The 22682-nt window shown below is 31.9% G+C and overlaps 2 protein-coding genes across 2 annotated transcripts; one reads left to right on the top strand and one right to left on the bottom strand.

The window, feature by feature from the left end:
• Window positions 1-797: 797 nt before the first annotated feature.
• LOC147063287 (uncharacterized) lies at window positions 798-4864 on the top strand. Its single transcript, XM_085959358.1, has 2 exons — window positions 798-963; window positions 1089-4864. Exon 2 carries the CDS (start codon window positions 1110-1112, stop codon window positions 1821-1823), a length of 714 nt encoding a protein of 237 aa, XP_085815484.1. The 5' UTR covers window positions 798-963; window positions 1089-1109; the 3' UTR covers window positions 1824-4864.
• A 5199-nt stretch (window positions 4865-10063) lies between these two features.
• On the bottom strand, window positions 10064-22175 carry LOC147063286 (lipase 3-like). The gene is made up of 5 exons (XM_085959892.1): window positions 22002-22175; window positions 19241-19436; window positions 13277-13638; window positions 12077-12235; window positions 10064-11277 (listed from the first exon to the last, which is right to left on the bottom strand). The coding sequence occupies exons 1-5, from the start codon at window positions 22146-22148 to the stop codon at window positions 10900-10902; spliced, it is 1242 nt and encodes a 413-aa protein (XP_085816018.1). The 5' UTR covers window positions 22149-22175; the 3' UTR covers window positions 10064-10899.
• Window positions 22176-22682: the final 507 nt, after the last annotated feature.

Here is a 22682-nt window from a genome sequence, read left to right as displayed (position 1 = left end):
TGTACCTACCTATTTTTATAAAAGTAAAATTGCGTTACTTGTTTGTAAAAGTGTCAGACTAAATTAATTAAACTAATCGGGTAAGTAATAAAAAGTCATTAATTGAGTTAGCAGTAGTAACCAAGTAAATGGTAGAATTCCATTTTAAAAGAAATGAAAATATAATTAATTATATTTTCATTTCTTTTAATAAAAAGTAACTTTCTTTTTATAATAAACAGACATCACTATATTACACTTTTTTTTTTAAATATGCATTAGAATTAAACAATGTGTACCTATTTTTTTAATAATTATGTAATAGGTCTTACACATTCAAAATAAATACTATTCAATAATAATGTTTTTTGGATAGCACATGAAATAAAAATGTAGGTAGATATGTATTTCAACATCCTTCGTATGTTTAGCTCTCGGACAATTTCTGGTTAAAACGTTATTAATATATTATTAAGTTTATATCGTGGCTTTCCATCATATTGGTTACAATATTTCCCACCAAACAGATGATTAACAAATTGAATTTAGTAACATTTACGTATATTAGAAGATATCATTTTTTGGTCACCCCATATTTTATTCACGTTGACAGTGTTATGTTATGAGAGATCATTATTTACTTTAGACCAAAGCATTGTCGGCGACCTTTGAATATTACCAGTAGAGCAACAATTCCGGACCACATGTAAAAAAACCATATTTTCAATTCTCAAGGGCAATTCTGTAGAGCGTCCCCTTTATTGGTTGGTTTTGGTTAACCCAGATTTATATTACTGGCAATACTAATTACAACCTTCACTACTACTACGTATTGTAATAATAATAATTTGGATTTCGGAAATTGGAATGACAAGTGAAATTTCGGCGTAATATTTTGTTTTCTCTCTGAAAGGTGATTATTAGACGTGGAAGACTTTGGCAGTGTTATGATGCCAAGCATCTTTTTTCCAAATTTGATACCATGTAAGTATTTCACGACGCGACGGTCGATGTGAAATTCCAATGTTGTGACGCGCACGTTGACATTGCTGATTGTTTATGTACAATAAAAATAAACATTCCCATTTATCATGCTTAATGTCTTGCAGACGTGAAAATTCAACTGATTTATGATGTCTGGCGAAGACCACAGCCTACCGGTGAAGCTGGAGAAATTGGAAATTCATACGGGAAAGCCGAAAACGAAATCGTCTTCGAGCGATGAGAATCCTTTCCATAAAACCGTCGGGAGCCACGGGCGCTCGGCGGTCTCTCTATGGGGACGACGCTGCGGATGCATCTTCAGGAAAAATAAGAAAGGACCAAATAACAGTAAGGTATCTTTCAAGAGGCACGATGGGAAACTTCTCAAGGACCCGATTTTGAAGTATGTCAGTTTGAGTCGTCAAAATGTTTCCAAAGCGGATGATCTAGCAAACTCATTGTCTACCGTCTCATTATCTCCCCCCGATATTTGTAATATCGGCAGCTGTAAGTTGAGAGACATACATTTGACCAGCAGTCATTTTGAATTGACTTGTCCGATTCAGCACGATTTTCGTTCTCTTGTCAATGGGCGCAAAAATACATCGAAAGGCTCGCCTTTCACTTCGGAGAGTTTTCAGAATGTTCAATGCCGCGATAACAATGTCCAAGTGAATTGTGAACCGCAGGCTTCTTCGTCAGGGGGTACGAACCAAAGGTCCCGGGGCACCCCGTCATGTTCTCAGCAGGCTCTGAACCCTCCGTGCGATGTCACCATCGACGAGCTCGCTTGTTACTTCGAAACGTTGGTTCATATTCCTAAAAAAATGTCTACCATGGCTGAAATGATGTACATATGATCTGAATCACTTCGACTGATAAACTTACATATTATTAGAAACATCAATGGGCGTTATGGATCATTTGTTGATGAACATGAAGTATTGTCATTGTACACCGTTAGAAAAAACAAAGCAAATATCAATTATTACTAATACTGTTGTAGAAAAATATCTTTAAATCTTTGGAATGTTGTAAATAAATAAAAATCTATAAATGAAAAAGGTTTCTGTTTGTAAAGTTTAATATTTATGTAGAATTATTTCACAATGAATTATTGACGCTTCACTGTTTTTTCTCATATAACTGCCTATTTTTTTAATAGTTATAAAGACAATGAAATAATATATTTTGAAAGATACCTTACAATAGTAATATGCAGAAAATTTAATTTACTTTATTATCATTTAGTTGTGAAGCATTTTTTAGTTAAGGTTTCTAGTTGCTAGTTTTGTTTCAATACAACCATTTATCCCAGGTTTGTCCTACTTATCCAGTATTAAAACTTGTAGTGATTACCACACTTTCCTATCGTCATTCTTCAACTTGAACAAATATATTATAATTATTGGTTAAGGACGCCATTGAGGAATTACAATTTAAGCAGCATCACTTGTCTTTCTCCATCACAAGGACATACATAATTTCTCATTTGTCACGAAAATAAGTAAAAGTAATCTTAGTAAATCTCCGTAAAAGGAACTACGCCCCAGTTTTTCACATGTTATCTTTCTCTCACTTCTGGGGTAGGCCATGAGTGATGCAATACAAATGTAATACAATGAGGTCATACGGGCTTCCTCGTGGTTAATTTAAAAATGACTTCCACGTAAACTGGTTAAGGAAATAAAAATGGCAATGGTTAATATTCGCCTTACAAAATCTCAATGATATCTTATTATATTACAATTCAATGTACACGGTTATTACGTTTCACGACTTGAATCCTATGGGTCTATGAATATGTTGGACATGCCTGATGTATCCCAATATTTTGATTAATTCATGCATCAAAATTAATAGCAGTCAGTTATCCCTAGTTATTTGTGGTTTTCTAGTTGTTCTACATCTTTACTAATGACATGTTTAGATTCATTCGTTAATCTGTGTATATCTGAAAACGTGGATCAGGGAAATTTTTTTTAGACATTTTTACTAAGTATTAAATTTTTGTATAATAAGTCGATAACATAATATATTTTGAAAATAACCAAAGTTCAATATATTCAGGTTATTATGAGAAAACACAAGCGTAATTAATTACTCACATTGTCTTTGGTATTATCATTTAGTTACTTACTATCCATTTAGCAGTCTGTTGAAATGGGTACATAAAAATCTTTGTCGGAAAAATTAAAACATGACATCATATTTTGTTGCTTTGAATAATGATGCATTATTGTATTTATACTTGTTTCATTTTCATAGATAAACAGGAGTATTTTGAAACTCTATGTATTCAATGTGGTAACATGGTAAATAACTTATGTTTTGTCAATAATTTCTAATAATAAATGCAAATTATTATAATTTTAATTAAAATGTGGTGAAATAGTTCCATCATTCTATCTTGCAAATCTCATTTTGGTCAAAATTATGATTATTATTTAATACGCTGGTGTTATCGGACATCTGCTTACATCTACTGTATAAGATTCTTGCAGCCATAATACATCTAAGCCGGCACTCACATGTAATCTCGCCTCGTGTGCCCCACAGCCATAAATCAAAGCTTCCGAGACCGGCGAATCAGTGTTGTGTGTGACAACCTCAAATACTACCTAGCAACACTCGCGCCTCATCTCTCAAAACGCCAAAATATACTCTGGCTAGACGTCAAACGCCATTATGCAAATATATCATCGGACGCGGAAACAGCGATTATTATCTATTGGTACCGCAGAAATTTAAGTAGAAGGCAAAAATATTGAATTCATCCGTCAATTCGGCATATATCGATGCACAGTGCATCCTGATGTCTAGATAAGAATGGCTAATAGCCGACAAGAGCGGTTTCCGCAAGTAATATGCGCAAGCGCAAGCTCGGCAGAGTCGGTCTCGACAATTAGGTTGAGTCGCATGCGACTTGTCGATTTGCAACAGGAGATATTTTTTTCAAACAAACAGTCGCATTCGACCAATCTGCGGAGCTCCATTTTGGCAACATGTGTTTTTTGAATAACGATGATGTCACATCGGCGTTTTCAACATGTTGAAACAAGGCGAGCTCTGATGTGAGAGCGGGCTAATATTACATACAAAAAAAAAATTGCAAACCTAAATTCCAGGAACCATTGTCATTATGTAAAGTTTAGTTTTTTCATTATTTATTTTTAAATTGTAAAGAAGTCACAACCAACGATTATTTCGTTTCACAAAATCAACATACAGTAAACCATATAAAGTTTTAAAATAAAAAAACAAATTTCATACATAAAATCATAATATAATATATAAAAATATGACCAAGAATTCAACACGAATTACTTACATATTATTTAAAAATTAAGTAAAAAACATCTTTACGTAAACAATAAAATATGTTCTGGAAATTTTCTTGGTGTGCTTCCACCCAATTGCTTACTTATTTCTTTCTTAACCACGGCTACAAGTATAATTTCTTTACTTTCTCCGTTCCGAACCTCGCTCTTCTTCGACACTATGTTTTGTGTTGCCTTTTTCGGTTTCTCTGTACCCTTGGTTTTCAATGTCGCCGTTTTCTTTGCTGCAAGTTTCTTCGTTTGATGTTTCGGGTTAACAACAATGCTCACATCCCGGACCTTCTTTCTTCTTCACATCTTCGTTTTTTGTGTCCATTGTTAATATCATTAAATTAATGCCGTTAAGTAATTTATGTGAAATTTAAAACGAAAATGGGATGGTTTTTACTGCCTTCTGAAAAAATTTTGAACTTTGAGGCTTACAAGATAGAACACATTCAATAATTTGTTGTTTTTTTCTTAATAAATATAATAATGTTAAAAATTAACAAAACTGTGCGTGGTATAATTTCTCATACGCCAAAACTTGTGCGTTAAATTTCTCAAATGATATTTTGGTGTTCTACAATTAGATTAAATATAAAAAGATTTTTTTTTGTGATTGTATATATTATTATCTATTTATGGATTAAACCAATTAAATAAAAGCTTTAGTTTTAGAAAATTTATGCAAAAGCTTTTGTTCCCTACCATTAGGTCTATTCTATACGTGAGGGTAGTTAATCGTATTTACGTATTGAGGTATTATAATAATTGTTACAATATGTTAGCTCAATATATTAGTCTATGAGTTAGCTGTCAAAACTATCTATTTCGGTCTAAAAGTTAACACATAGAGGTGCTATTAAAATATAGCACTTTTTGACAGTTCAGACGGTCAACTTATTGTAACAATTAACTGCCTCAATACATAAATATGACAAACTACCCTCGATCGCTGCCGATAACAGCCTTGTGTATAGAATAGATGCGCATGATTATGCAAATGCAAATGTGGTTACAATGACATGTTATGTAGTGCATATTATTCATTATTGATATTTTAGTCCGTATTAGTACTAAACATAATGATCTATAGCTCTTTTAATCAGTCAATCCTATTTTTTCATATTACAATATTTTGAGGTGTTTTTTTTATGTGTAATTTTCGAGTTTAAAATAATTTCATACTTATATAATGTTTTAGTGTTAAAACCTATTATGGTCGCTATTAATATTCTACTATTATTATTAAAATCACATATCGAACAAATAATAAATTATGTATAATGTTTTCTTTCTTTAGGAATTAATCTAATAATTACTAGGGACATCGAGTGATGGAATTACAAATGTGCACTGAAATTCAATTGTGTTTTAATTAATTATATTGAAACGAAGATTCATTGAATGCAATTTATTTATTACATGTATTTTTTAATGATAATTTCTCGATGGTAAAAGAAAACATTGAATAATCCATGGTTTTATTGTATTTTTTTTCCAAATTAAAAAATAATTAACTCTGAATTGTATATTATATACATGATGATATTTTTTAATAATTTTGCTTTGGCATGATTTACTAAAAAATTTCAAATTCCAATGGCTCGTTTGGACAATAGCCTCAGTCCAGTGATACTATCTTATATGGGGACATCCATGTCTTTCATTTAAGCCATAGCTCACTGAAATGGGTTCAGTGAAAAAAAATATAATAAGAAATATTATTAAGATCGTCTGGAATAATTAATAATAATTTAATATGCTCTGACTAATTTACATTATTTCCTCATATTATGTAGCGCCAAATTTAATTTTTCAGTAAATTATAATTTTACTTGTAATTCCGACACTTGATGTCTCTAATATCTATTAAACTCAATGTTTTCAAAATTGAATAATAGTAAACATCTTTTGTTTATTAATATTGGTTGTATTTCGTGCCAGTTTCATTATTTTATAAAATCTTTTAAGTTACAATTAACTTTATAAATGGTTTCATTAAAAAATTTGTTTATATGGCTTTGATTTTCTTTTTATTAATAATTAGCCTTCTTATTACTTTGATTTTGTGCGTGGGAACCTCCTCACAACCTCATATGTGAGGATGGTGATGATTAGTCACCACCCGCCACATACCTAATTGCTGTTGTACCTGCCTGTCCTCTACGTCTCCTAGTGGCCACTTGTCAAACCGAGTGGAATACCACGGATGTGATGATTGACGGTATTTGACCATATATAACACTCGCCTCCTAAACAAAATTTAAAATGAGTCTATATAAAATACCGGATATAAGATTGTTTCGGTAGTTCAGTTTCATTTTACTCGTACCGTATCGGTTGAAATTTATACATTGCATTCTTTCTTTAATTTCCGCCACGAATCCTTTTTTATTAGTGATACAGGCAGGACCTGAGGTAAATTAATTGACTCACAAGATGAATCCTATTCTGGATTTCTGCATTTAATTTTTGCAGACTCGTCCATCGGTTCGTTTTTTTTAACCCGTCTGCCATTTCTTTCAATTTATTAAATTATAGTCTTAAAAAATTATTTGTACATGTTTCAATGCCATCTATCTACACAGCAATAAGGTTATTTCAATAATATAAATTTTACATACATATTAATGTAAATGAATTATTATTCATTAATAATTGTTTTTAATATCATGTATTACTGTAATTATAAAATTATAAACATGCATTTGATTTTTGCTTGAATCTGTGTCCTATTTGACGAGATTTAGTGTTTTATTAAGTATTTTGTCATTTTGTAATATGTTGTATTAACTGACAATATCTAAATCCACAAAATGATTTGGATACTGTGAGTTAAGGATATATTTAATTTATAAACAATTAGAATTAACATTTTCACTGAAAAATTTTACATGAGAATCTAAAATTAAATAAAAACAATATTGATACAATATATTATGTAATTAATATAATCACTAATATTGCAGGCATATAGAATATGTATGTTGAAGAGCAGAAGTAGGGGTATTTTTATTTTGTGTTTATTATGAATGTGTTTAATTAAAAAGATTGTAATATATGTCTTGCCCACCGTAAAGTACCACCTTAAGAAAGCAAGCGTTAAACAGGCGGTTTATCGTCACTATAGGATTTGTTTGTCGAAATCGACCTTTTAATGCAGAATGATTTTTTGTATCTAAATGGACCAGAACCATTCTTTTTTTAAATTGCTTTGTAATGAAAACAACATTCATATGCTGTAAAAACAACAATTTAAATACCTTCATGTATTTAATATAGGATAATCAAATTTGTTTTTCGTCTCCTGAATATTTGACATTTGGTCTATTCGACAAACCAATCCTACAGCGACGATATGGTACCAACTTTACACATATAATACACTTTAAATTATCATAATTTGTCAATATTGTTTGTTTATAATTATATTTTAGAGTGAGAGTAACAGAAGAAATTGTTATAAAATTAAAAATTAACACAGACCGTAATAATGCCAGTGTATTAATAATAAATAATATAATAAATTGAATATAATCAAAACAATATTTTTTCAACATTACAGGAAATGCAATGATATAATGTACAAGTGTGCAGGTATTCTAATTCTACCAATTATTGTTCAAATTTTATTCTCAATAAAAGAATTTGACATTCTGAAAACTTGAGTATAGGTATATACTTTTTAAAATTAAACACGTCATCACTGCCTTTGAGGAATAAAGCATTGCTCTGTTCTTTTACATACATCTCTATACAGCACTTTGACATGTCAGTCCGAACACTTATTTTTTCAAGATTATTTTAATATATTTTACTTTCCATGACTGTCCATCAGTGGCATGCGGTCCGTAGATACTGTGGATGCGGCGCTCTCCTAAATTATTCATATATTTAATACGTATCAGAAAAATTTAGTTTGCAAAAATTCATCAGTCTTAATGGCTGACATACGCAACCTGCCTGACGCTGTACCTGGCTTATTATATTAGACGCATTGTCGTAAGTATATCATGTATTAAGCTACTGTAGCAATAAAATAACCCATATTCTTCCATATCAAATATTGCACTCGGCATGTTAGCGATCTACAAATCACGAGTGAAAGAATTTATGCTTGTACAATAATTTGCTTACTACAATTGGCTCATATTAGCATGTTACAGGCCCTATTTTTTGTAAAATTAACCATTCCGTTCGTAAATACATTTAAGTACATATTTTTTTTTTCTTCAAAAACCGAAAAAGTTTTAAAAATACTAAAATTGAAATGGTTTTTTTTTAGAAAATTAACTATGCCTAGTTAAATAGCAAATCTACATAATACGTTTAATATTTTAATATAAAGTATCTACTTTCCTAATAAATCCCAAATAAGTAGTTTTATAGTGATGTTCATGTTGTTAAGAAATATTTTTAATACATAATTCTCGTATTATATACTAGCTGTTTTGATAAATAAGACCACTTATTTTAAAGATTATCCCTCATCTCGAAAGTCACCGCACGTCACTGTATGCATGTATGTAGTAATGGAAACTTATACTAATTCAGCAAAATCCACTACATAGCTGATGGTAATTTAATAATATATTTGGTTATAGTAATAATAAAATTGTATATATATATATTTAAAAATATTACGTTGTCTATGTATTAAAAAATATTTTATTAAACATATTTTTTCCATGTATATTTGTAGTTTCATTTGATTCTTTCGCTCAACCCAAGTGTGCGATGTAATATTAATTAATTTATTGAAAACAAAAATTTGATTTTACGTCATAAAAACAAGTAAAAAAAATTACATTGTTGATGACATCTGGTTTTATCTATACACAAGAGAGGACACATTCAACTTTTTGTTTTGAAGATATATAGAATTCACGTGAAATTTGAAAAGAAAGACGTCTCATCACAAATAGTCTCCCAGCTCGAGTGTTGATTTGGGCTATGGCTGAGCTTTGAACTGGTCTTGAACCATTGTGACTTTGAATGTGATCTTAGTGCCAACTATTGGGGTAACTGAGTATTTCTGATGTATAAGAAATCACAATCCTGTATGGAAGATACATCCCCCTGGTCCCTGCTTAATGTGATTTTTGTGGCTGTTTTCCCTTAGGCCTTGTGCAGATGACGCGATTTGACTCGTGCACATTCCAGGTACATGTGACCTCATTAAGCCGCTGTAGTGCGACGTGTCACGTCTCGCACACGGTCGAGGTACAGGTGACTTCATTGATCTGTCCACATACGTGACATATTGTGGCGAGACATGCATCATCTGGACAAGCTCTTAACCAAATTATCTATATCCATTTTAAACCCTGAGGTATAGATTCGGATTGAAGCATGCAGATGTTCATCATTCAGTTGATAGAATTTTTTTTTCTAAAACTCATGGTAGAAAATGCTTTTTAGCAGGCAAAAAAATCTTCATCAATGACACTCAGCTCAAACGGATGAAGAACTGTATCTATTTGGGACAACAATTAGTGTCTATAGGTTGATGTATATATTTTGGTGACATTGTTCGTAGAACAAAGCCGAGCTGGATTGCTTTTGCGTATATTCCTGCAAAACATAGACCCTCAGTAGAAGAGTTAGTTATCGATTAACTTAACACACATTCATTTTTTTATATTACTATTATCCGGATTTTCGAGTACAGTAAAACTTCGATTATCAGGACTGATAGAGATGAAGATAGTCCGGAAATTCATATAAAAATCATTTTTAAATACATTTTTTTTTCATTACATATTTTTTTAAATCATTCATTTTTCTTAGGGTCATTTCTAACTGATCATTTATAAATCCAGATAATTGAGTTTCTACTGTGTACAAATCGTGTTGATTTTATTTAGATAATCGGTGTTTTACTCGAAAAATACTCGAATTACTAGAATCCTCAAATTTTTAATGGTTTGGTTCCAGAAGAAAAATCAATTGAGATTCAGTTCCAGTTTACGGTTCCATCAAAAATGGGTATCTCTGTTCTATGGTTCAGTTATAATTTGCATATTTTATTTCAATTTGAAAACTCAGAGTAGGTGTCTATATTATGTTTTCAAGATATTTTTACTTGAAGTGCTGGCTGTACGCTCATACTTTACGACAAGCTTACCTGCGCAAACCAGTATGTATAGGGAAGCCAGTGTGTATAGACGGGAAAACGGAAGCGCTGTAAAAGTTTATACTGCGCAGGCAAGTCGTTGCCATCTAGCCGGCCGGCGCATTACATGTAGGTTTTGAACCACATTTGTAAAATGTGTTGAAATGTATTACATATTAATTATTACATAATATTGTTTGGGACAACAGGCACCAGTATGAGTGAATGATGATATAAAATAATACAAAAGTTTCAAAATACAAAGGTTTTCAAGATTCTCAATCGAGGGTGACGGTTCCAAAATAATTCACTTATTTTATATGAAACTTTTTACTGTTATATTAAATACGCTCATTTGGTTTAATGCTTTTCTTTATTTATACATAAATTCAATCAGAACATCATTGGGGAATTGTTACAATTCAAATAGATTTCATCATCAGAGACAAAAATTTCATCATTTTTCGCAGTGGTCGAGTATTTATTTCCTATTTCTTAAAATGCATTTAACAAGTTGATAACCCTATCATAGAGAAGAGGCTTGACGTCGATCGCAAACAGGAAGTCGAGGTGATTAAAGGTGGGATGCGCCACGCGGAACTTTCCAATGGGGTTACCGAGTTCAGAGTACATTTGGGTGACGTCGACAGGCTCGGACATCCAATCGTTGTCGGAATAATGGAGAGCGACGGGTGCCACCACATTTTTCAAGTCGTACTTGGGGGGACTGAGGGAACCGTACTTGGCTAAGTTTCCGATCGGATTGAAGTCGTACTTTCTAAACTTGGCGGAGATGTGCTCTTGGCCGTAGTGCACCAATTGCTTGCTGGAAGCACCGGCTGGAGTATGTCCCATCAAAACGGGCAACATTGTCTGTAAAAACACGTATAAATGAGTTCATGTGTGTGCTGTTAATCCAAAATTCACCACACTGGTTAGAATTGATGTGGGCAAACTCTAATACATATTTACTTTTTACATAGAATCAACTACGATAGGTGAAGATATCGTCGGTGTTTTGTAAAAAGGGCGAATTAACCAAAATGCTACTTTACGGGAGGAGGATTTTTAACTTTTGACATTTATTTGTTTTTTACCTGTAGATGATTATAAATATCTAACAAGTTTATATTAAAGCTTAGAAAGAATACTGTCATTATAATAGGTATTATTATATAATATTTTAAAAGGCCTAATATGTTACATTTGCTTTTTATTTTGTAATTTTAATTAATTTAATTTTAGTCGATTATCGTTTTTAAGTACTTTCCTGTCGAGATAAAAATTCGCCGTTTTTACACAACAAAGCTAGTGAGGTACATATTGTATTTTCATTAAAATCTCGATTTCGCCAAAATGGTTGATTCGCCCTTTTTACAAAACACCGACGATATACCAATGTTCTTCTAAAGCTGGCGACTGACTTGTTCATTTCTATGTAATATAACATTTGCGGTGAGCTTGTTGGGACTCAGCGAATGCTCACTTTGAACACTGTTCGATCATGCTCCATTTTCAGTGTCCACTGACTTGTACGCTAATGAAGCACTTGGTACTCACATCGATACATCAATAATTTGATTGCCCGTAAACAAATTCACAGCTTGCTTTGTGTTTGGACAGTGAAAATTCTAATTGTATTTAGAAAACATAATAATAAAATGTTGCTTACTTTATTTAATTGATCGGGACTGTAGCCGCATAATAAGAATATAACATTTGTGCAGAGCGGTTGGAAGAATGACCCATCGGTGCAGAGGAGTGTTCCTGCCATTGTCATGAACTCACTGTTCGGAAGGAACTCATTGACTCCAATTAGAGAAGTAAGAGCCTGCAAATAAAATCATTGTCAATTAAAATAACATATTATTTTATCCAGTTTGAAAGATATACCTTTTTGGAAATTTAATTAATTACCTATCTCAGCTAGTATGACTGTGGTCAGTTATCGATATAATTATAAAGCCTACAAATTTTCATAAACAAAATAAAAAAAATTGAGATACTTAAAGCACATTCAGAAAGATATATGAGATAATCATATATCATTATTGAGGGTTTGAAACCCTTGGAAAAATTGTTACATGGAAGGTTTTAACACCTCTACGACGAAATGTAGTTTAATATAAAAATTAATTACGTAATCTACGTTCAGAAAAAAATTGAATTATAGAACAGAAAACCAGCGATAGATATTTATTCCAAACAGGATTTGAATCAAAAGACCTTTAAACCACTAGACCACTGTCTGCCAAATTATGTGCTGCGAGAAGTTATAGGCGTCCTGTGAAAATTTTTATCAAAAGTGCAAAAGACAGTAGAAAACCTCTGCATGATTTTTTAAAAATATTTTCAATTACTTGAATATCAAATGTAGGAGTGCCTCATCAATCTTTTTGCAAGTTAGACAATATTATTTTATTGTTATGAATAAATATTAAGATATTTTTTTTTTGTTGATATTAATAAATTTAATTAAATTTTTGGGTGGAATCAGTATGTGGTGTACCTACCACAAACCAAATTCCTTTTTTCCCAGTGTGCTGTCAGGTAAAAAAGTTTGCCAGCGTATGCAAATACTGAATGTTTTTGTACTGGGCTCATACTGCTTACATGGTTTACTGTTTTGGTTTTTCTACAAATTTTACATATTCGCGGGCATGCCGATTTTAACTGAAATAATACGTATACCTATTATACTTCATCTAAAAAATGACAGTATGAGTCAACAGCAATCATACTAGAATCATAGTTAAAGCAGACATAAAATACATACAAATTAACGAAGTAGGTATTCTGGTGCTGCTTCTAATTCTGAACTCTGTGAATGTGTTAAATACATACTTCTTACATAAATGAATACTGCTCTTACCTGAATGGTATTAACCATGGGCGAAAGCAATCTGACGAGGGGGCTCTTCAGGTTTGACATGTACGCGACGGGTGCCAGGGCTTGCATGGACTTAATTTTGGCGTTGTATTCAGGTCTTGTGGATGCCATTACAAAGAATGACGTCGTCCCTTGCGAGTGGCCGATGTAATGCAGATCCTTCTTGCCCGTCTTTTGTAATACAAAGTCGATCATGGCCGGAAGATCATAGTAGCCGACTTCGTTCCAACTGAATTGCCAGAATTGTGACTTATCCGGGTTCAATGTGCGATGTTTTCGAGAATAAAAGTTCCCACGGGCATTTCCCAACCAAACATCGAAACCTGCATCAGCCAAGAGGTATCCTGGAAAAAATAAAGTATAATTTTGAATACCTAATCAATTTTATCTGTGCATCATCGACTTAATAATTATTTGTAGGATAAAAATATATACTTGCAGATATTTTTTGTCAATTATTATGAGACATAGTTTAGTTGTCATGCTAATGATGTATGAATCATTATCAATACCTATGTAGTTAACTGCGTAATTCTAATCAAATCTTCTAATTCTTGTCAAAACATGATGTTTTCACATTGTTGATTATAATATATCCATTACAGTATCATTATTGATTACAGTGGATAAATTATTTATTAATTTATTGTTATAATTAGACACCGGACATCTGGAGTCCTTTTTTTTTTGGGACGGACTCGAATATTACAACATTTTTTAATTAAAAAATGCGTTAATAATTTATGGAACCTATGTTTTTCAGAAAAATAAGTTGTACGATGTAGTAGGTAGAATGAAATATGAAATAAATGATATTGATAATATGTGCAAAAGACTTTATCGATACTTAATTATATAGAAACGCTGCTATTAGTAGATATACTATACTATTTAGAGAAATTAATGAAGCGCTTACGTATAGAGTGGAAGAATTAGTTGTTAATAGTAATATCTATAATATTTAATAATATTCCACTTTTTATATACCTATTATTGAAATCAAAGTTTAAAATTTCTACTAAACTACTTTTATTTTCACTATCAAATAACAAATCACACTTGCTCCCATAATGAGAAGGACCTGACAGCTAGTGTATTATTAAAATCGTACCAAATCTGAATGATTTCGTATATTATGTTGATACTACGAAAATATATAATATGAAAACATATTATTATATTATATGGATTTATGGATAGGTAAAATGGGGAATATCGGACCTACGTGGTTAATGAAACCCTTTAGAAAAAGTTTCGTACGAAAGATACTTCAAATCGTACTTTTGTGTTTCAAGCAAGTGGTTGGACATATTGAGATATTCAATTTTAATATATAGGTAGGTACTGATGTTGTAATGTTTTTTTTGACATTTTTATAGGCCATTTTCAAACACTTTATATTCATCATGCAAAATATGTAAGTACATGCGTTTTCAGTTAATTGCTACTCCCTAATACTATAAATTATATATCATAGTATTATTTCAATGAAATATATAAACCCGATATAATTATTTATTTCGGAAGTTATCAAAATGATACAATCATAATTAGTCGACATTGATACATTGTGTATATATAGTACCTAATACCATTGATAATAAATTATTTTATCAAGAAAATATTAGATATAAATAGGTATAACACAGTTGCAGTGCCTACCATTTGCCTTAACAAGTTGACCTTGGTTCTAATAGTTCATTGCTTTATCCAATCTGGGAGTTCACACATGAAACTATAATTTGATGTTATAGTAATATGGTAGAAAAAACAAAAAAAACTTAACCTGCGCGTTTGTTAACTGATCTACGTATTTTCTTAAAATCCGAGATCACTTCAGTTTTGACGATTATGGATTATAGCTTAAAATTGTTTATTTGTTTTTATTTAGTGAGTAGGTATATTTCGTGATATTTCACATTAGCTGGTTCCATTGTTTACGGGAAATGACGTTTTAACGGGCTTACCTATTGAATGTATTAATAGTATGTAATATATTCATTACGGGTTTTCACAAACACTTCAGATAATCAAAATTTGTTTTTTACTTGATCCTTTACTAATAGGTAAGACGGTTTTAACAATCTTTTATTATGTCAATGTGCATTTACGATCGGTGATGCGCATAGTGCACGAAGAAGCCAGAAGGCATAACCCGGTCGTAAATAATGACTAATAGAATACCTAGTACAAAACATAAATCAATTAGAATTTATTGATTAATATTTTTGCCACTCGTACCCGTTAGATATAGGGACCATTATACCACTTTCCTCTAGAAGGTATATAAGGTACTTTTAAACACTTTGTACATTTTGCATTTTTGTTTATTGTTATTAAATCTTAGTTGATATTATTCTTTTGACTTATTAACTTAAAAATAACAACAATGGATGAAATATAATATTAATAAATATTATAATATGTCACATATATAATATTGTGTAAGTATATAATATATAATTATCAAGCCTCGATAGCGAAGGCTGCGTGACTAGCAAATGCACTTACGACCTATGTAAACCTGCCGTTCATATTGTTTTAAAAGCACATTGCAAAGATTATCCTTTGCTTTGTAATTTTATTCTTGTAAATCCACGGTATTATAGATGGTTGCACTATTATATCTAAAATGTAAACATAAATTTATATACAATATTGGTATATACTACAGCTGATGATGATACATACTATCGTATGGAAAATAATTCATTTTTAAGTTGTGGACTTATTGTACGTATCATGCGACAAAAGCAATAAAATCGTCTTCAAGTTTTTGTCATTGGTCGGGAACCTTTTTTGATACATACACCTATGTGGAATTTTAAACACAGCAAATTTTTCACAGTTTTGAAGTTACGCTATTTCTTAATGTATATAAATCAGTCATTTAATAAATAAGGACAAATATCACCAACAAGTTAGTTCAAGTAAACAATCGACTCCCACATCCTCTATACTTAATTGACTTTTTATGCAATAATATGTACCTACCTATATTTTGTACTGTTATTCAATTGAAAATGTCCATTAGGATAAAATCGGTTGAATATCAACATTATGGAATAAATGTGGAAAAAGTACGAAAGTACATATTATAAAGTGTTTTAATGAAATATGTATCTAGATTCTAGGTACTAGTCGTTTTATGTGATGAATAGTTCTTTACACTTTATAATATGTAAGTATTTAAATCAAATACATAATATAATCATATATCAGATAATTACTTTTTAATAACAACATTTAAATATAATGCTAATTATGTCGAATGGCCACCTAATCGGCGCGCCTTTAGCGTACAATGAATTAAATGGGATGGCGGGACTTTTTTTTAACATTACACACCTACAAACTTACCTGTAGAATTGCCAAAATGGAACTACGAATTACCATAGGACGCCATTTTGAAAATTTCATTCGAATGTCAGATTTTGTCCAGTTACTAGTCTTGATTGGGTAGTTTTCGACAATGGCTCCATTTTTTTTTGTAGTACATATTCCACTTTTAATCAATAAATTAGGACCGGTTTCGTCCGCCTCAGAGGGACATTTTCAACTGAATCTTCCCTTGTTCAGTTGAAAATATCCCTCTGATGCGAACGAAACCGGTCCTAATTTATTGATTAAAAGTGGAATAAGTACTACAAAAAAATGCGTTTTTTTAATTAAACAACAATAAATATTAACGCAATACAATCACTAAGTGAAAATCTGAAGTATTAAATGGGACGGCGGGACTTTTTTTTAACGTTACACACCTACAAACTTACCTGTAGAATGGCCAAAAATGGAACTACGAACTACCATAGGACGCCATTTTGAAAATTGGTCAAAATTTGAAAAATGTCAGATTTTGTCCAATTACGAGTCTTGATTGGGTAGTTTTCAACAATGGCTCCCCCATCCCATTCTTCAGATAAGTTTGTAGGTCTGTAACATGCATTTTATCTACTCAAGGTCTTATAACTAATTTAATCACGGTGAGTAGTTTAGTGTGTGGCATTGCGGATTAGTAGCTCTGGAATATTCTAAATCTAAATATATTAACGTAATACGTAATATTTATAATAAACCTATTCAATAAGTGAAAATCTGAAGTAATATTATACTGCAAACCTTTTAGAAAAATGCAATTACGGCTTATGCAATACACAATATTATAATAGTAGGTATTTTAATTATTCAAACGAATATTTTCAGGGATGTCTCGCATCTACATATGTATTCTATAGACCGTACGCCACTGGTATTTTGAAGAGGAAATTTCTTACGATCAATTTGATGAAATTCTTCAATGTCAATAGTTTATAATCAAATAGACCAGATTGGGCAGAGCATCCTCAAAATACTTAAATATCTAAATAAATAAATAAGTATATGACTTTTTTATCGATATGTAGGTATTGTTGTTTAATTTAATAAAACGCATTTTTTTGTAGTACTTATTCCATTTTTAATCAATAAATTAGGACCGGTTTCGTCCGCCTCAGAGGGACATTTTCAACTGAAGGCATAAAGGCTGAACTCATTTCCCTCTGAGGCGGACGAAACCGGTCCTAATTTATTGATTAAAAGTGGTACAAGTACTACAAAAAATTGCGTTTTATTAAGTTAAACAATTATACAATGCAGTTCCACCATGAATTAACAGTTAACAAAATAAAAGATATGTAGGTACTTTTGCGATATCGGTATTGTCACTTGGTAATACTAATAGGTATCAATATGATACATTTAGAACATAAAACGGGTCAGCGGACAAAATCTTTCAATATTTGTATTTATATTAATGGTAGGTACGCAAAAGCTATTCGATATTTAATTATGAAAAACATATTCTACACGCAGTTTATAAAAATGGTTTACCATTACTTACCTGCAATAAAACAAAACATCAATTTTGTAATGCGATCTTTTTAATTGCGATTTGCGAATTTGAATTCGTTTGAAGTGGCCACACTTCGCATTATAATATTGGCAAGACGATTATTTTAATTACAATAATTATCATCGCACCTGAGCTGCCAGAAAAAACAACTGACTAATTGTAGAAATCCATACTAAGAATCATTTGGGCAAAAGTCTCCTTAGGATATTGGATTCGTCCACCATTTTAATGTGTTTTTTTATGGGTTGACGGTTAAAGACTCGAAAGATCCGGCCTTTAGTTATAATACATACTAAATGTCAAAACAATTTGAACAAAATGTCAATTTAAGATTACATATCTGATATCTGCTTGTACCTACCTACACTGTTTTCAAATACTTATGCACTGATTCACATTAATAAACAATTCATAAAAAACCTGAAATCTTATCAATAAAATACCATAGATAACATTCCTTTTGTGTCACAGTGAACCAGATACATTGTAAATAAGTGGAAGATACTTTTTGCTATTGTATATGTATAAGGCATCCAACTAGCAAATGGCAATTCTGCATTTGGATCCTTGGTGGATCAAAATTTCACATGTCAGATTGTTTGGTAGAGGAAAGACAGATTCTTCTGGCATTGCAGCCATAACAAAATCACTTTGGAACGGTGGTAGTGTTATTTGAAAGTAACATACCATCACCTAAATGAGTTGCCCGCACTGACACAAGAATCTGACACCATCCTAGCTGTCTATCCTCTCTCTTTTTATGGGCTTGTTTACATAGGTTTACTACTTGCTACTCGCTCTAATAGCAACATGTGATAACAGGCCGAATACTAATGAGCGTTTCTGCGTTAGCCTTTTCGGTCTGTTTACACATGGCGATATTAGTGTGATTACTAAAGATTAGTACTAAGTCCATGTAAACAAGCATTAAGCCTGAATTGAGTGAAAAATGTATAAACAATTCTATGACTGCATGTTATGACTGCATTAAATTATCTATGTGCGCCACCTATGTGCAAAAATAATAAGATGAAATATTAGATATTATTATTTACCTAAACCTTGCTCTGGTCCCATGTTTAGCCAATCTGCAGATGAACTCAAAAGTCCATGCATCAAGAATACGGGAGTTTTCCCAGGTCCATGATTATTTTTGCCGCTCGGTATGCGGTGAAGTCGAAGAATGTAGCCATCTTCTGACTCGATTGCGTAGCTCTGCACTGGATACCCGTATTTTGTTATTAGTCCAACCTAATTGTTTAATTAATATTTATTAGTTGATATGTAAACATCATCCAATTAAGTGTACGTTTTTTTGTACTATTGATATTGAATATACTAGTGTCTATGGTGCCCATGGGAGAGTGGAGCATAGATTTAAGCGTCAATTACATTGAGTTTCTTTACAAGCTGTTTGTTGGCGAATTTACAATCTGCCTGTAAAGTCGCCCAGTGTAATCATCGAACAAGCTAACAAGCAGGTTGTAAACACTCTACCGAGAAAAGTTGAAAGCCAGTCAACTTTACACGCTACACGCCGGCGTGTGGGCCTACTGCGTCTGTGCAGTAGCAACCTCCCGGTAAAAAAACGAACTATATTCTGTCAAAATAGTCACTGGCTTGTGGTTTCTCAGCGAATGGTAAGTTTTGTGTGTAATCATCAAATCGCAGTAGCTGAATCGCCCGCTTTTAAATTCGCCAACAAACAGCTCGTCAAGAAGCTCAATGTAATTGACGCTAAACGAACAAAAGAAGACAATTCAACAAAATGCTAATACAAAACCACCGAGCATGCAATTATACCATACAATTGCAATTATTATTTATTTATATTAAATTATTTAAATAAGTATATTAAATTATTATTTATATTAAAATTTTGGCTAATTACTGATAGTGCCATTTGGAATGTAAAAGGGTAGGGGTTTTTAGTTCCCCCGATGGCTGTTTGTGATTTGTCAGTCAAAATATAGAAGTACACCTACTGTACTTTACCCTACCTACCATTTATTCATAAAAAACATAGATTCTTTATTAATTAAAATAAAACACAATATTACAATATTTATTCCCAATGGCGATTTCCTTTGACGCAGATGACATGATCGATTCGTCAGAGGATTTAAAAGGGGGCCCCGAAACAGTTCAAACCAACACAATTAATACATTATAGAATAGTGTATTTCTCATAAATTACCCAAAGCATATAAAAATCCCTGCAACTAACATCAAAAGGGCATATACCATAACCACTCCAATAGATATGTACATTAAATTATTATGTGTCATTACAGTCACCCTCAATAATAATTGAATAAGGAAGAGATAGACTGTTATTTTTACTATGTACGTCGGTAGTTGGAATTTATGGTTTTAATTTTATTTGTTATCGTGGGGAGCCTTAAAACCTATCAATGACTCCGACCTCCAAATCTCTAAACCTGCCATTGCTTATTCCACGACATTTATATATGATCCAAGACCGATTTCGTCTGGTTTAATAGGACATTCTCAACTGACGAACGTCTTCTTGAAACAGATGAAAGCAGTTCTGAGTGTTATTGAATAATATTGTGCAATAAGTATTATACATTTGGTTTTATTTTAATTAATACAATGTATTTCAACGGAGAATTGACAATTGACACCATTAAAGGGACAGATAATATAATTGAAGCATTGAGACAAATATAGTATAAGAGATAAAAACTTGAAAATAAATGAGTGAAAAAAGAGAAATAAAATATAAAGAAAAACCGTCAACATATTGCATTTTTTATTATAACTGCTATTAATTCTGCCCCCTTAAGCAAAATGGCAACTATTTGCCAAAGTCACATTTTGAGATAATGAGACATTCACGTTTTTTCAACTTTATTAAGATTTTTTTTCAATAATGTGGATGAATCTTTTGGTTTATGGTACATATAAGCAAAAACCAGTATATTTTCAATTGATGCTATGTTTTTGCTTATGAATCTCTTCATACTGTCTCCTTGTTTAGAATAACTACCGTTTTCATGAAAAAAATGTTGATTTACTGAAATAAATTTTATACTGCTTTTGACACTATGTCAAATGGTTCAGAATTTCATGTAGATTGTAGAGCCTTATCGGTACACTAACTCAATTTGTGATTTTTGTCAAAAAACTGCCCTTTTCCTTATGGGGTTAGTGTCAGTGGCGAAGGGTGGAGGTAGACTTTTAAGATCCGCCATAATTAGTGCACACTAAACTTTGTCAATCATATCTACGTATTTATTTTCATTGAAATAATACATACTACAATTACATACGATGTTAGTTAGTTTTTAAAATTCAATTAAACCCTGCGAAACCTAGCCATAATAAATAATAGTCGAAAAATACTTATCTATCTATAAAATATCTAAAATTATGCAATTAAATCATACATAACTTTGGGTATTTTATAGATAGAATAATATTTTGTATCTATGTATTATAGTTTGGTTTCGGCAGGGTTAAATGAATTTAAAAAAATGAAACAACGATAATATGTGTAATATGTATTCTTAATCCAACGAAAAGAAAGTATGAATGAAAAAGTGTGCACAATTTTGTCGTGCCGCCCAAAGTATACCAAAAATAGTATAGTTTGGCTTAGGCAGGGTTTAATTGATTTTTAAATACTAACACCATCTCAATATAAACAAATACATAATATGACTAACAAAGTTTAATGTGCACTATTTATAGCAGATCTTAACAGCCTACCTCCACCCTTCCCTACTGGATAGTGTTATATAGAAAAGGATGATTATATTAATAAAATGTATCAAGCAATGTTTATCTTACCACATCGAGTAAAGCATCTTCAACTACGGATACATGGAGTGAGCTGGTGTCGCCAAGACTTGCAAGGTACGCTTCTCCGTGTGGAGAGTTCCCCGCCTGCACTGATACAATAGACAGGAGAGACACAATCAAAAAATATTTCAACATTTTTACAAATTTTATTATAAAATAACTAATAATGAACAAAATTAAAGTGTACACATATTTATAGTGGATTCATTGATTATTATCTCATATTGTGTGAGCCAGAAAAACCGAGATAAGTAAATTCATTAATAATTCCTTAACCCATAAGTTTTCAGATATAAGACACATTGTGATACAAACAGATGTTTATGTGTTAATGTGAATCCAACAAAATTGTAAATAGCATCTATACAGGGGGAATGGGACGATTTGGCACCGCGAACTGGCCTCCGCCGATTGGCCTCCGGTAATTGGCCGCCGGTACAATCGGACGCCGGCCCAATTGGACGCCGACCCAATTCGACGCCGACCCAACTGGCCTCCGGGAGATTGGACGCCGCACAGTTGAATTAAATGCGCAAAGGAATAGACGTACGTTACGATTTGTTGGAGTAAATAAGCAAGTCAGTTTAATATGCTTCTATCTTCTCAGTAGGTGTACCTTATACATTTCGCGCTTGACACATTTTTAATATAGATTGAGAAAAATTATTA

The sequence above is a fragment of the Rhyacophila brunnea genome, unplaced genomic scaffold (genome assembly GCF_057557595.1).
Source record: "Rhyacophila brunnea isolate RB1 unplaced genomic scaffold, BYU_Rbru_1.0 scaffold_9, whole genome shotgun sequence".
Classification (NCBI taxonomy): Eukaryota; Metazoa; Arthropoda; class Insecta; order Trichoptera; family Rhyacophilidae; genus Rhyacophila; species Rhyacophila brunnea.
This window is presented reverse-complemented; position numbering and strand designations above follow the sequence as displayed.